Source organism: Benincasa hispida, chromosome 12, assembly GCF_009727055.1.
Source record: "Benincasa hispida cultivar B227 chromosome 12, ASM972705v1, whole genome shotgun sequence".
NCBI lineage: Eukaryota > Viridiplantae > Streptophyta > Magnoliopsida > Cucurbitales > Cucurbitaceae > Benincasa > Benincasa hispida.
Genome location: NC_052360.1, coordinates 55790294 through 55805097, shown reverse-complemented (window position 1 = coordinate 55805097; position 14804 = coordinate 55790294). Strand labels below are relative to the sequence as shown.

Genomic DNA, 14804 nt, shown 5'->3' with positions numbered 1-14804 from the left:
GGGAGAAGATGACTAGGATGCAGTTGCCATGTCAACTGTAGGCGAACACTTCATATTATTGATGTAATTTTACATGTGATTTATATAAATCAAAGTAATTTTACATGTGATATATAGTTTCACTAAGATGTTAAGTAAGAGAAAGTGAGATCAGTAAGAGCGACACTAAGAGAGAGCGAGATATTTACAGAAATGATGATAAGGGGACGTAAAGTAATGTTACTAGATAGAGCGAGATTAGCGAAAGTGACACTACGAGAGAGAGAGAGACATTTATAGAACAAATCATAAACTATGAACATGTTAAGTAACGTTACTAGAGAGAGCGAGATTAGCGAAAACAACAGTAAGAGAGAGCGAGACTTTTACAGAACGAGTCATAAAGAGTTACAAACATGTTATTTAACATTGCTAGAGGGAGCGAGATTAGCGAGAGCGATACTAAGAGAGAGCGAGACATTTAGGAAAGAGTCATAAAATGATATAAACATGTTAAGTAACGTTACTAGAGGGAGCGAGATTAGCGAGAGCGATACTAGGATATAGCAAGACATCTACAGTAAAAGTCATAAAGAGTTATAAAAATGTTGAGTAACATTACTAGAGAGAGCGAGATTAGCGAGAGCGATACTAAGAGAGAGCGAGACATTTACAGTAAAAGTCATAAAGAGTTATAAACATTTGAGTCATTTTGACTATGTTCAACACATAGAGCATACAATGAGGATTAAAAGTGGTACACAAAAAATCATACTCGACCGACATTTGAATCATTTCTATATTTTCAGTAGGTCGTCCGATTATACCCATAATTTCCACACCTACCATATTTTATTTGTTTCCGATGTTCTCTTCTCAATGGTATTCTTCATACTCTTCATCGCCCGACCCATACCACTCTTCTAGGAGGTGTAATATTCCTTTCCACATATCTTAGAGGTCTCTTCCATTCAAATATGTGACCGAGTGGATTTACAGGCTTTGCATAAGTAGTCATGAGGGAGTCAATACTGTAAAATCGACTGCAAAGACTTCGGATGGGGTGTTTTGTTCCCGGGCAGCCATAATTGCATGCGATCATGGGATATCGAGTGGGTCAAATTCCTTACATGTACATTCCTTTGTATGGAGGTTCACAATACCGTCCAATCGATTGTCCTACACATGGATCCTATTTGTTTAGGATGATGCCCTAAACTCTCGTTGGGTTCTGTAGTTTGTAAATACATGTATGAACAAACGCTTGTGATGTAATAATATGAGATATTTTCTTCACTGTTGTTTATGAAACATGAGATGTTTTAATTGCTTTACCACAAACTAATAAATTAAGACCCCTGGTTGTCGTTGTAACTTAAGCATGTATGTGGAGACATACAGGTGGATTATACCTTAAGTGATAATCAAAATGGTCTGTAGTATATAGATTAGGAGGGAAACCTTATTCTGGTGACACTACGATTGTGGTCTGCTTTGTAGAAGAGTTACAAGTGTTGTGACTTACTACAGATGGTCTGATCCTGATCATTCATATCGAGACATGCGAACGGGGACGTCCTATACAAAGGAGTTTGTATAAGACCGGACAACGAAGGTGTTATAATATCGTTATATAACACTGTTCATGACAAAGATTAACTTCACTAGGATGACCATAGGTAACATGACCTCAATCCTGAGTAAGTTGCGAACTCCTGCCTTTGAGGGCAGTCCTTTGATTTGCATGAGTGCAAGTGGCCAGATTGCCGACTTGGGGATTCGTCTGATTTGGGAGCTAGGAACTCAGCTACACAAGATGGAATTTACTCATTCCCCAAAGCAGGGGTAAGTAGATAGATTGCTTCCTTAAAGGTTGATTCCGTGGCTTAAATGATGTGGCGCCATACACCTTCCCATGACCCGAGAGGTGTCCACACATAGTAGGACTTTGTTGTATTGTTCATTAGAGGGATCAGTGGTACTTAAAGAGTTAGATGTAACTATAAGGGCAAAACGGTAAATTGGCCTAGGTGTACTTACGGGCATCTGTGAAGGACTATCGTACTGTTGATTGGTTATATCCGATGGACACAAAAATATATCTACGGTGAGAAGAGTGCAGCTGTTTGTCTTTAATAGAGTGCCTAGCAATTAACGGATGGTGGATCTCATGGCTAAAGAGTTTAGTTAGCTATTCACGTACCGCTAGAGCTTTAAACCACAGGTTCATAAGGACTCCTTGGTAGCTCAATGGATTCAAGTTGAAAATCATTTTTTGGGTCAGTTTGAAGGGTTCAAATTGACAAAAGGGAGTTTGATTATATATGATATGATTAAAGTGGTCAATTATATATGATATAATTGACATGATATATGAGATACATTAATTGGAGGAAAAAGGATATAAATATGATTTATATCTAGTGGAGGAGAAAAGGACTATGGTTTATATATTGCATATGATGTGATATTAAAGCTATAGATTATAAATATAATATAATTATATTTATTTATAATGAAACAATTATGAGATAATTGTTGGTGATTTTTCTCCATAACCGTACGTGAAAGTGGGAGATTGCATTCAGTTTTTATAACTAAAGGATAAAATGAAAATAGTTTTCATTTTTCTAAGAGATCAGATAATCGCTTGTGGTTTGTACACTGTCCATCGTTTAGCTAACGAGAGCATAGATGATAGCTCAAGTTTTCCTAAACGATCGTGTACACGTGCAGTCGACCTAAACGATCGTGTAGCTTTTACTAAGCGATCAGGCGTATGAGTGATTTTACCTAAATAATCAGCCCCATTACCTGAACGATTGTGCACCTTTTCTAAACGATCAAGCATTCGTCTATACGATAGACATAAAATCTCTCTCACTTGCTTGGTTGTTGAATACAATCGTAGTTTTCTCCTCTCCTCTACCAAATCCAATAGAGCTCACACCTCCTGGATTTTCACTCCGAGAATAGCGAGGTTACTGAGTAGTGGTGTCCTGGTTGCTATGTGTTCGTGTAGAAGACTGTTCGGTGGTGAGCGACAACGAGATTTGGTGGACGGTTGGCCTCGCAATCAATGTGACAACAAGAGTTGCTGGTTTTGATGAGAGCGAGAGATACAGAGAAGAAAAGTTCTTCAAAGGTGAGTCACTTGTTCCTTTGTTATTTATTATTAAAAGTATGTCGTAATTTGTTAGTAGATGCATAACTTGTTATTTGTTTGTGAATACGGTATTTCTGTCACCATGAATTTGGAACGATCTTGCTTTCGCTCATAGGTACTCTTTGATAAGAGTTTCTTCACCTTAACAATCAGTTGACTCAACTTGATATCATCTGCCCTTATCACACTCATTTGCTAATCGGTTTTCATAGTAGTCTGAGTTTAACATCATTCGAGATGCCAAATAATTTCTCTGTTTATAAAACCCTGACTGGATGAGGCCTTGAACATGTTCCAATAAGCACATTATGGGCAGCTGTCGATATTCTTTTATCAAAGAATTGAAACACTCTGCACTGTTGGACGTCATGTTGTCATATCTTCGTTCTGTTTGCTAAACACGCGCCCACCTTTTAAGACCGATATCCTCCAAATATCTTGCTACAGCCCCATCTCAAACATTACGAAGTTGGTCCCAGCATGCTTGGAACTCTGACATATGGTATGCCCTGGATGCATCCTCGAACATCCTAACAACCATACTGTCCTTAAAGTTCGAAACAATATTATTTTCTATGTAGTACATGCACAATCCATGAAATGCCGAAAAAACTGCATGAATGGTATTGCCCATAGATACCGCCTGATCGTACACGAACACCGAGTTAGAGGGTTCTCCAATGTCACACTTCAAATTCGACATAAACTATTTCCATGTTCGATCAGTTTCATTGTCCACTATGGCATATGCTAATGGGTATACTTTATTGTTACCGTCCATGGAAACGCCGACCAACATGGTCCCTTTGTATTTTCCTTTCAAATATGATCCATCAATAATTATCACAGGCCGACAACTTGCAAAACCTCTAATACAAGGCCCTAATGCCATAAACATTTACTTAAAATGTACATCATTTTCAAGTTCGATTTAAAACATTGTACCTGGATTCTCCATTTTTAATGCTTCACTGTAAGCATGTAAAATAGTGTACAACTCTTCTGGAGCAACCCTAGCGAGAGCATAAGCGGTTTTACTTGCACGTCACGTCTTATCGTAACTTATGTTTACATCGTATGCTTTCTTCATATCCTCAACGATGTAACGAGCTTTAGAAAGACGTTATATGCCTGTAAACTTGTCTTTGATTAGCTAGCCAACTACCACAGTTGTTGTTTGTGTTTGGTCATGATTCAAAATTCCAATAGAACATATGTGCGATCGCATATACTTTGTGATCTTAAATATATCACACTCTGAGATTTTCACTGCACGATGGCTCCACTTACAACTCTCCCAAATATATTTGACAATGAACAAAGACTTGACTTCCTTACCTTATATTCAAAATTATTGTTTATGGACAAAATAGACCATCTCATTTTCATGTCACTCTTACTCAAAAAAAGTTGACCAACTTCAACATCCGTGTCAGATGAAGAGGTACCAGGCATAACCAATTCTTCTTTACGACATGAAGACATGGAATTCAATCATGTTGATCTCTCATTAACAGCCACTGCAGGTCCATGCACCTCTATAGAACTACAATCGATAGAATTCAATCCTGCTGATCTCTCATTATCAGCCACGAAAGGATCACATCTTCTGAAGGACCACAATTCATAGAATTCAATCATGTTGATCTCTTATTACCAGCCACAAAAGGATCACGCTCTTTTGAAGAGCCACAATCCATTAAAGTAAATCCTGCTGATCTCTCGTTACCAAGCATAGGTTTGTTACATTGAGTATATCTTTCTAAGTCCCATGGATTAGTGTCGTCATTGTCTATTGATAATATTGATGGCTGAGTGTTCATAGACAAAGGAATATCACCCTCTTCTCAATTAAACTCATATGATTCCTCGTATTGTCTGTTTACCCCCGTATCATCATAACTCATATTCACATTTCCGTCATGCTTCGATTTTAGCATTACAAATAGTTGAACTCTACAAAGATCTTCCCAGAAAAGAAGGAAGCGAACATCATCGTCGTTCTGTATGTACTGTGGAGGGACTTCATAGTCAAACTTATATTTAACTCTCATGATAATATCAAATTTTAAAGAACTTACATTTGTAACCCTATAAATGTGAGCTTTAAGTTCTTCATACTTCAATGTAATAGGCACAAAATTTCTGTTAGCTCGCTTCCAATATACAAATTTTTGTTCTCATCCCAATCACTTTTCTATCATCTTACAAAGCAAGAGAACATTTTTCATCAAGTTGTACAAGCAGATGAATATCGTCTAATACACATGGATCTCTCTCGTTGTCGCTCTCGTGACTCTCGCTATCGCTCCCTCTCGTTCTCTTGCTCTCTCACCCTCCCACTCTCTCGCTCTTTCTCTCAAAACCCTAAACCCTTGGTAATGATCACTCTCATTCACACCCCTTTCGTTATACTATTTATATACTTTTTTGAAACCACATTCCAACAAACACTAATGAAACTATGTTCTAGAAAAGTTTGTTCCGTTTTGAAAAACCCATTCTAAAAACTCCGTTCTGGAAAACCTCGTTCAATAAATCTACGTTCAACAAAATCACAGTCTAAATGAAGTTTAGATTTTAAAGAATTCACCATTACATGTTTGGCGTGTTAAAGATTTGAGGCTTTAGACAAGAGATAGTGAGAGCGAGATTCATTGTAGCAGAGCAAGACCAATGTCGTAAGGGATAATTCTTGTAATCTCATACAATGATACCAATATCAAAATAAAAATTTATTATGTTGGATGAAAAATCTACTCAATCATTGACTTGAAACATGACAGTAACTGAAACACTTATTTGGATTTACGTCACCATTCCATTTCAATTTTCAATGTACTCCAGAAATAGTTCTGATATGTTATAAATAAGGGAATAATAATGCAATTATTAAAAGAATACAAATAATTTTATGTTTATGGATTTTCACAGATAATGATGATTCATCAAAACATTATTAAATTAGAGAAGATGTCAGCCTAGTGGTTTGTCTATCAAACATCAATATTATGTGCCCACTTCATAGCCACTACTAAATTTCATGATTGGAGAATTTTTTACTGTATGAGAACACAACAGCAACCAAATAATTTGCGCGCTCGCGCACAGAGGATGAGAGAGATTAGATTGAGTGATTAACTATCGTAATTCAAGTAATGAGTCAAAATGTCTGGGATAAAGAAAGAATAATGATGTATCTTTCCAATGGTTAACTAACAGTGGGTAAGATCAATATAATTACCCAAAATAATGGTTCCCTCCCCTCAATCAGAACTGGGTTTATGATAGCCTACATTATCATCATAAGCTTGTACCTTTGCTGTTTCTCCAAAGTGCCTTTTCTATTCTATACAGCTTTCTAAACCAATGTCTCTCCAGACATATATCTCGATTACTCAAATTGATAGGACTGATGCTAAATCTTAGTAAATTATGAGTGACGAAATAGATGACATTAGGATCGGGTTAATTTGAGAATGCCGATGCAGGAACTTTGTCCGTCAATGCAGCCAGCTCCTTGTCTTGTTGTTTCTTCAAGTACCTTTGGGCAGTTGATGTCATAATCTTGATTGAGAAGTTCATGATCATGAGCCATACTATAGTGTTCCAGATGGAAGAAACTGAGAAATCCCACTTCTTGGCCTGAATGTGACAAGGGCTCATTTAAGCAGACAAGCTCAGGCAAACAAATTTATAGATTTTTCCGAGAGTTACCTTGGGATTGGCAATTGTCACATGAGACGGTGCTTTCAGATACTTAGCTTTGACTGCATTAAGCTTGGCGATCAGCCCGGGCAAGATAGATGAAAATCCGGGAACAAAGCTAAGTATCCATATTAATTCGTTTTCTATCCAATCAAGAAGTTGATTGTTACAAACGGCAATGATGAAAACGGTCTGCAGAGAAGGACATAATAAACACCAAGTTATATCAAAAGATGCACAGAATCAAGTGTTGGTGTCTGTTTCACTTTCACATAGTCTGATAATTAGCTCCTTGCAAACCAAATCAACCAATTTTTAACAACAAAATATAGAACTTTCACAAACCTGAATGTGAGTTTTGATGATCGCTTTTCCAACCAGCGTAGCGAAGAAGAATTCCCAGAAAGGAATTCCAAATTGTCCACACATAATGCCAGCTAAGTCAAACAGTGGATTTGGAATCTGGAAGATAATCAGTGAATGTCAGAAGCTATTGAAATGATGACATTAATCATGCTGCTACATATCAAATACGTAAAAAAAAAACGCATTATGGAAGTAACAAATATAAAATCAGAAATTAGCATAATTTCTTCTCTCCTAAATTTGAGAAGCTAAAGTCAATAACATTTAAATAAAAGCAGCAAAATCACAATAAATGTAAAAGAAGTGAACATAACATATTTATAAAAAGTACTCATTATTTTTACTAAACTTGCCGACAGGTATCTTCAAGAAAATCATTGGAGTAGTTGGGCTCTAAAAACATTTATATAAAAATGCACACGTAAAACCTGAACTTATTTTGTCTCAAGATCCATATAATGTTATCTGTTTGATTCATTTTACATAGTTTCATTTTCCTTCTGCCTCTGAATAGCAGTGTATACTGCGACAAAGCCAAAACCAAAAGATACAAATTCAATCGGAAAATTACCTAATCAAATTAGGTTTTTTCCCCATAACTCCGGGCATTAAGACTAACTTACATGAAATTTTATCCCACGAGACAACTCTCAAAATGCAAATAAGATATTTAATGCCCTAGGGAGGGGGTTGCCAACAAAATGTATTTGCTTTTCAATGTGTTCTTTTAACCACTAGGTCCGTAATAAATATAACTTAAGATGAAGGGGGGAAAATTACATGAACCTAGCAAGGCAATAATGTTATACTCTCATCTCCTAATTGAAAGACTGGCAAAGAAAAATCAAATCAGAAATAGAAGAGAATAAAGTCATAACTAACCGAAGCAAGCAGTAGAATTGTAAAGAAATTCAAATGCTGAGCATGTGAAAGGAACCATCGCTTCACTTTATTTAAATATGTTGGAATGAACCCATTACTTTCCCTTGAAGAGGCATCTAGTTCTTCCATTGCTTCTGATCTGCCACCAGAGAGGCGTGCTGCATAAAGGAAGAAATATATTTGAACACGAAAGGTGAAAACTTGGATATGAAAAGCATAGCAGCAATTCTGAGAAATGTACAGCAGAAAAGCAATAAACGTACTGGAACATGTTATTTTGCAGTTGGACAATTTCAGACTTGTATTGCTGTTGGCCTAAAAAATACACTATTCGGCAAGTTCAAAAGTAAAAACTAGAGCAAGCTCCTGTTTGCCAATACTGCTCTTTCAAAATTCTGTATCATCAACTTGACAAAAGGTATCAGAAAGAAGTGCAACATTATCCATAGACAAATTTCTTGCCCAATAGTTTCTATCTATTATAGCATATCACTAATTATCAAGATTGTTTTTCTATAAGCAACAATATTGTTTTACTGCCATAAAAAGGAACAGAACACATCCTAGGGGCTAGGAGAAGAGGGACCACCCACTCAATGTAAACTAGGGGAGAGCTTTCCAATTGTTAATATCATGAAAAGGCTGTGGTGAGAAAAAGTTCTATACCTCCCTTGGGAAAAGATCACAAAATGGTTTTAACCATTTAAGATCACACTAAACATTCAACTAAAGTAAGCAATATGTTTATAAAATTTGAATGCATTGTATGTTAGATGATATATTAAGATTTTTCTCTCCCATTGGGGAAAAAAACCACAAAAGGTTTTAATCATTTAAGACCACGATAGACATTCAACTAAAGCAATCAATATGTTCATTTTTTTTAATAGGAAAATCAACTTTCATTGAAAAAAAAAATGAAAGAACACAAGGGCATACAAAAAACAAGCCCCCAAAAGAAACTCCTAAAGAAAGGGTTTCCAACTAAACATAATGTTGCCTATAGAATAATTACAAAAAAAAAAAAAAAAAAAAAAGACTTCGAAACCAAAGCCCAAAGCGACACATGAAACCTCACTAAGGACCAAATCTTATTAGGGTCCTTTTCTAGACCTCCATACACCCTATTGTTCCTCTTCCCTCAAACATCCCACAACACAACGCACACCTCCACAAACCACAACAAAGCCCATCTCTCTGAAAGGTGGATGGAGAAGGAACTCCTCAATCTTCGCACAAATATCACTCTGGCTGGCAATCTGAACATTAAACTCCAGCAGAAAGCAAATCTACACAGACCTTGTGAATTGATAGCCCTAGAGAATGTGATCCAAGTTTTCCTCCACCTTCCGACGAAGAATACAATAGAAAAGACCTATTAACAAGGACCCCTTCTTAGCAAGCCTATCCAAGGTGTTCATACGCCCAAGCAAAACCTGCCAGGTAAAAAACTTAATTTTCTTTGGTATCCTACCATACAACATCAAAGACCGACTCTCGAGTAGGAGAGGGATCCAACATTGACCTAAAGAAAGATTTGTAGGAAAAGCCCTCAAGAGGATTAGGCTTCCAAACTCGAATATCCTTTTTGCCCTCCCTGAAGTTTCACTCACCTAACAACGAAAGAAGAGAGACAACCTCCGTTATTTCCGTATTGGATAGGTGATGATGGAAACTGAAAGAAAAAGACACATAGCTCCCCGACCACACTAAAAAGCCAGAGACTAGGCGATTTTTTAAGGAAGACAAGTGATAAAGATGAGGGAACGCGAAACAAAGAGGACTATCCCCAATCCACTGATCTTCCCACAACTATCCTGACCATCCCCCAAAATGCATCAAACCAAAATGAAGAATGAGGGGAGCTCTAACACGATATCTTTCCAAGGTTCCGTTGTGTGCCTTTAACCCCCCTTCGCCATCCAAGGGATGAGTACTGTATTTACTACGAATGACTCTATGCCACAAAGATTCGAACTCAAAGGCGAAATGCTAAAGCCATTTAGCAAACAGAGCTTTGTTCTGAAGTCTTATATTCTCAATCTCCAACCCACCTTGGTGCACAGGGCACCCCACAACCTCCTAACTAACCAGATGAGATCCTTTTATCTTCATCCACAAGGATAGAATAGTGCACATTCCTAACACACCCCCACATCCACATTCTCCATTTAAACCCAAAACCTTTCTTCTCCAACACTTTATCCAAAAAGTCTCAATTGACATGATCATAAGCAATCAATATGTTCATAAATTATGAATGCATTTACTCATAATCGTGCTTCTATACCATCTAATATTATTCAAGAGGAATCAATCATATCACCCCCATTATCAAGAATTATGTAAACATCACTCGACAAATAATAACTATAAAACAAAAGAGTTAACTATTTAGGGTCACCAAACAATGTTCTCTCTTTCAGTATTACAAACAGTTTTTACATAGATAAGTTCCACCCACCTAAAAATTGGATAAGAGAAGATGAAATATCAAAATGCTCCATTGGTAGTCATCTCACCAAAAGTATCGACATTATAACTTTTAACGAATACTATTAAGTGCTCATTTTCTCATACCTGCCCTTGAGATAAAATAAGGAGGAAGCTCTCCTAGGGCAGTCCCAATACCCCACAGAATTGCCTCCACCTGAACCATTGGCAATATGCTGCTGAGTGGTACTCGTGATGTGAAAACTGGAGGTCCAAATTCTGAACAACTCTTCTCAAGCCACGATGGGCCTCTTTTCAATTGTATTGTGTCATACGTGGCACTCTTCAAGTCCACCCGACCACATTGCACTGCCTTTATTGTGAAAAACCCAATATGAGGCCCCAGATAAAGGACAAAAGTATGCAGACCAGACCCTGAAAGTAAATGATAGGGAGTGAACTAACACTTTAATACAATCTTGATAATAACAGAAAATTGCAGTCTAAATATCACAGAAGAACATTGCCTCTTCCAAACAAGTGACAATAATTAGCACTGCCAACCATCAGTTAAATCAAACGTCATTAATTACCAAGGCCAATTGATGATGCAACTCCAAGGATCACCCACCACAAGCCGTAGTCAAAGTATTTCACAATCTCCTCAACATGCTGCAAAACACACAGGATTTATTAGATAAAATGATTGCCTGAAAACTGGAAGGCAGTGGACAAATTAATAAGAAAAGGCCAGTAATTTCAAGAACAGAAATAAATTCACTTCCTGAATTTAAAAGCGTAACAAGGTAATTGATGAGGAGACATATCCACACTTCAATCAAACAGTTTTATTAGGATAGCTACATCTCTTCTCCAACCTCTTCTGTAATTTGGCATTTCTACTGGATTGACCTTTCTTTTCTAATGAAGAAACTTAACTTTCATTAAGAAAAAGAATAAAAGAATACACAGACATACAAAAAGGAAAAAGACCACAAAAAGAAGCTAGACTACAAGAAGGGGCACTGGTCAAGAAAAATAAGCCGATACGAATAGTTACAAAAGAGCCTAGAAACAGAGGCCCAAAGTGAAATAGAGAATCTAACAAGAAACCAAACATTGTCGTAATAAATCTCGCCCCTTCTAAATATTATGTTGTTTCTCTCTCTCCAAAATCCCACAAAATAGCACACACCCCCGTCTCATCACAATGGATTGATTCATTATATATATGCTGTATAATCTTCACTTGCAGAATTTTCAAGGGTATAAATATAGCAACTCTCAAGAGCCTACACAAATAGGCAGGAATTCAAATACACAACCTTTTTTTTTTCACAGATCATCAATCATGGAAACCCACAATAAAAAAAAATGTCATAAGGAGGGCAATAATTTGCTTAGAACTTAACAGATTTGGGACGGCATGGTACAGCTACAAATTACAGATAGTGCCCATGTAAAATGCATTGGCTTGAGAATAACATACCTAGATAAATGTTGATAAAATACAGAATATACATCCAGAAGGCTACCATACCAATAGAGCATATCAAATCACCAAATATACAAATAGAAAATAACAATGACGCTTCAAAATGTCATCAAGAAAAGACTATAATGGTTTATCCTAAATGAAATAGTACTTGCAGATGCATAAAATATACATGCATTGTTGAAATGAGTGAATATAAGATTCATACATATACACACAGTTTGTTCAAATGGGTGAATATGTGAAGCTAACATGAATTCGGAAGGCAGAAATACCTTCTCATGTGGCCCTTCAATAGTCAAAATCAGAATTCCAGCTGCCCCAATAATCAAGTTTAAAAGCAAAAGCCAACCACCTTTTGCTAAAATGTATGCTATCGAGCGTTTACTATATTGAAGAACACCCAAAATGAAGAACTTCAATGTTTTGAATGGTTGATTCACTAACGTCAAATTTTCAAGTTCTTCTTTCTGCTTTCTACGTAATTCTGCAAATTATAGCAACTTCATCAGGTAATATAAAATAAAATGTGAACAACCCCAAGTTAGGTTGAATCCAAGAAAAACGTGTTCTCATTATTCCATAAAAAGTCAAGTGAAAGCAACAACTAAAACAATAAATCCTCAGACATAAATCAAACTGAATAAGCAAGACCGAAATTCAATTCACTTTTGGAACTCTAATAGATCCAGAACTAATATTCATGTTTCCACGTTCGTTTGCAATTAATCAATACAGCCAATCACTCAAAGCCCCTTATTTCCCATGATGAATCAATTCATCAACACACTTCAGCCAATCACCAGCCTCGAGTCTCTCATAAAAGTTTCCCTCTTGCGAATACGAGGGTTACCATCAAAATTCATCAATGAAATAGTAAATAGTAAATTATTAAAACAAGCTTCCAAATTAGAAGGCCCTAATTTCCTTCAACTTTCCTTATATATCAATGTTCGGGACCGAACAAACGAGAAATTACGAGAAAGAGGAAGACTTGCCTGAAATTGAAACTTCAGAATCATGAGAAGCAATGGAAGCTGCTTCTTCAACAGTCCCCATTCCAAAACTGCAACTACAAATCGGAGAGCAACAAAAAAATCGTTCTACTATTTCAAATCTTATTATTCTCTTGTATAAGAACAGATTGGTAACACCCAGATCAGAGATCGACGAGAATCATGAGGAGAATGAAAAGGGGAAAAGGGATAGAGAAAAATCGAAAGTTAGCATCTGTTATTGAGATCGAGAAACAAAGATCTGCTCTTTGAAGGCGTTTTTGGAACGAAGATCGGCTCTGGCTCTGCAGAGATTATCGCTCTCCTCTTTTTTCTTTCCCCACTTCAAGATCCCAACCCTTGGTTTTGCCTAACTCAAATATTAAATTTTTTTAAAATATATATATATATATATATTTCATTCACATTTGTTTCTTGTAATTCTAATTTATTAATTTATAAATATAAATAAAATGTTGGCAGGACATATACGTTTAATCCCTAAATTTTTTAGTATGTAAATTTTTAAGTGTCTGATACAATTTTTTAACTTTAATTATATATCTAACAACTTATTAACAAGAGACCGTTTTTAAATAAAAAAAAATGTAGATTAAATTATCATTTAATGATAAAAATTCTATAGGAGTGTATATTGATAAACGGTGACATTTTATTATCCATTATAATATATATAAATACAAAATGTTAGAAACCTAAACTTTTAAGAAATTCTCTCTTAAACTAGTATCTAATGTTGTATTAGAGATTGCTTTTTACATCTAAAAGTAATTACAAATCTTAATATTTTGAGTGGTTGATAAGTTTTTTTTTTTTTTTTTTTTTGTGGGAGAATGGGTTTTGATACATTGTGAATGAGTTTGTCAATTTTTAAAATATGTTCACTACTAATTAAAAAAATTACATTCTAGCTGATTTTCAATATATATCTCTATATATATATATATATGAAAAGAAGCTAATTTTCAATTTTATTCTTTATAAATAAAAATATATTTCGTAAGTTTGGCATATTATTCACACTACTGATTTCCTATATCCTAAATTTTCAAATTGATTATGGTTGAATATCACGAATTTTTTCTTTCAATGATATCATTTTTTTAAGGTAAAGATTGCACCTATTGCTCCTATATTTAACAAATAATTTGGCATACTAAATACAAATTTAAATTGAAAGCACATTAATATAGTATTTTAAATAACTTTTTAAAATTATAAATTGTCAATAAAAAAAGTATGCAAATTTCAATAGCAAGTTTGTTGATCACAATGATTTAGCATATTTACCAAATATTATACCATCAGTCGTTTGATTCTATTTTATGTTTTTAGATCCGTTAGGTAAAAAAATATGTAATAACTCATATTTTGTTGGGGGCTTTTTAAATATAAAAATATTTTAAAATATTTACACATTATAGCAAAAAGTTCTAAAATATAAGTACTTTTGAAACTTTTTAGTATAAAGTTTAAATATTTTTGGGACTTTTCTATTTATAAGAATTTCCCTATTTTGTTTCTACAAACCGTTTTCAAATTATGTAATCTAAATCAAGTAAATTCTCAAAACAACATTTTTATTTTTCATCGTCTCCAAATTTTTAATCTTAAATTTTAAAACACATAATTATATTAAATAAAGATTTAAAAAAAATTAGAAATATAATATGGCAATAAACTTTGTTCCTTTTTTAATTCAAATATGTATTATAAATTATATAATATTATAAGATAATAATTATACAAAAAAAATTAA

At 35.1% G+C, this 14804-nt stretch overlaps 1 protein-coding gene across 1 annotated transcript; it reads right to left on the bottom strand.

Moving 5' to 3' along the window:
- Nucleotides 1-6269: 6269 nt before the first annotated feature.
- Nucleotides 6270-13399, bottom strand: LOC120067200 (vacuole membrane protein KMS1). Its single transcript, XM_039018687.1, has 8 exons — nt 13028-13399; nt 12305-12516; nt 11128-11206; nt 10682-10969; nt 8102-8259; nt 7199-7315; nt 6863-7045; nt 6270-6790 (listed from the first exon to the last, which is right to left on the bottom strand). Exons 1-8 carry the CDS (start codon nt 13086-13088, stop codon nt 6614-6616), a joined length of 1275 nt encoding a protein of 424 aa, XP_038874615.1. The 5' UTR covers nt 13089-13399; the 3' UTR covers nt 6270-6613.
- Nucleotides 13400-14804: the final 1405 nt, after the last annotated feature.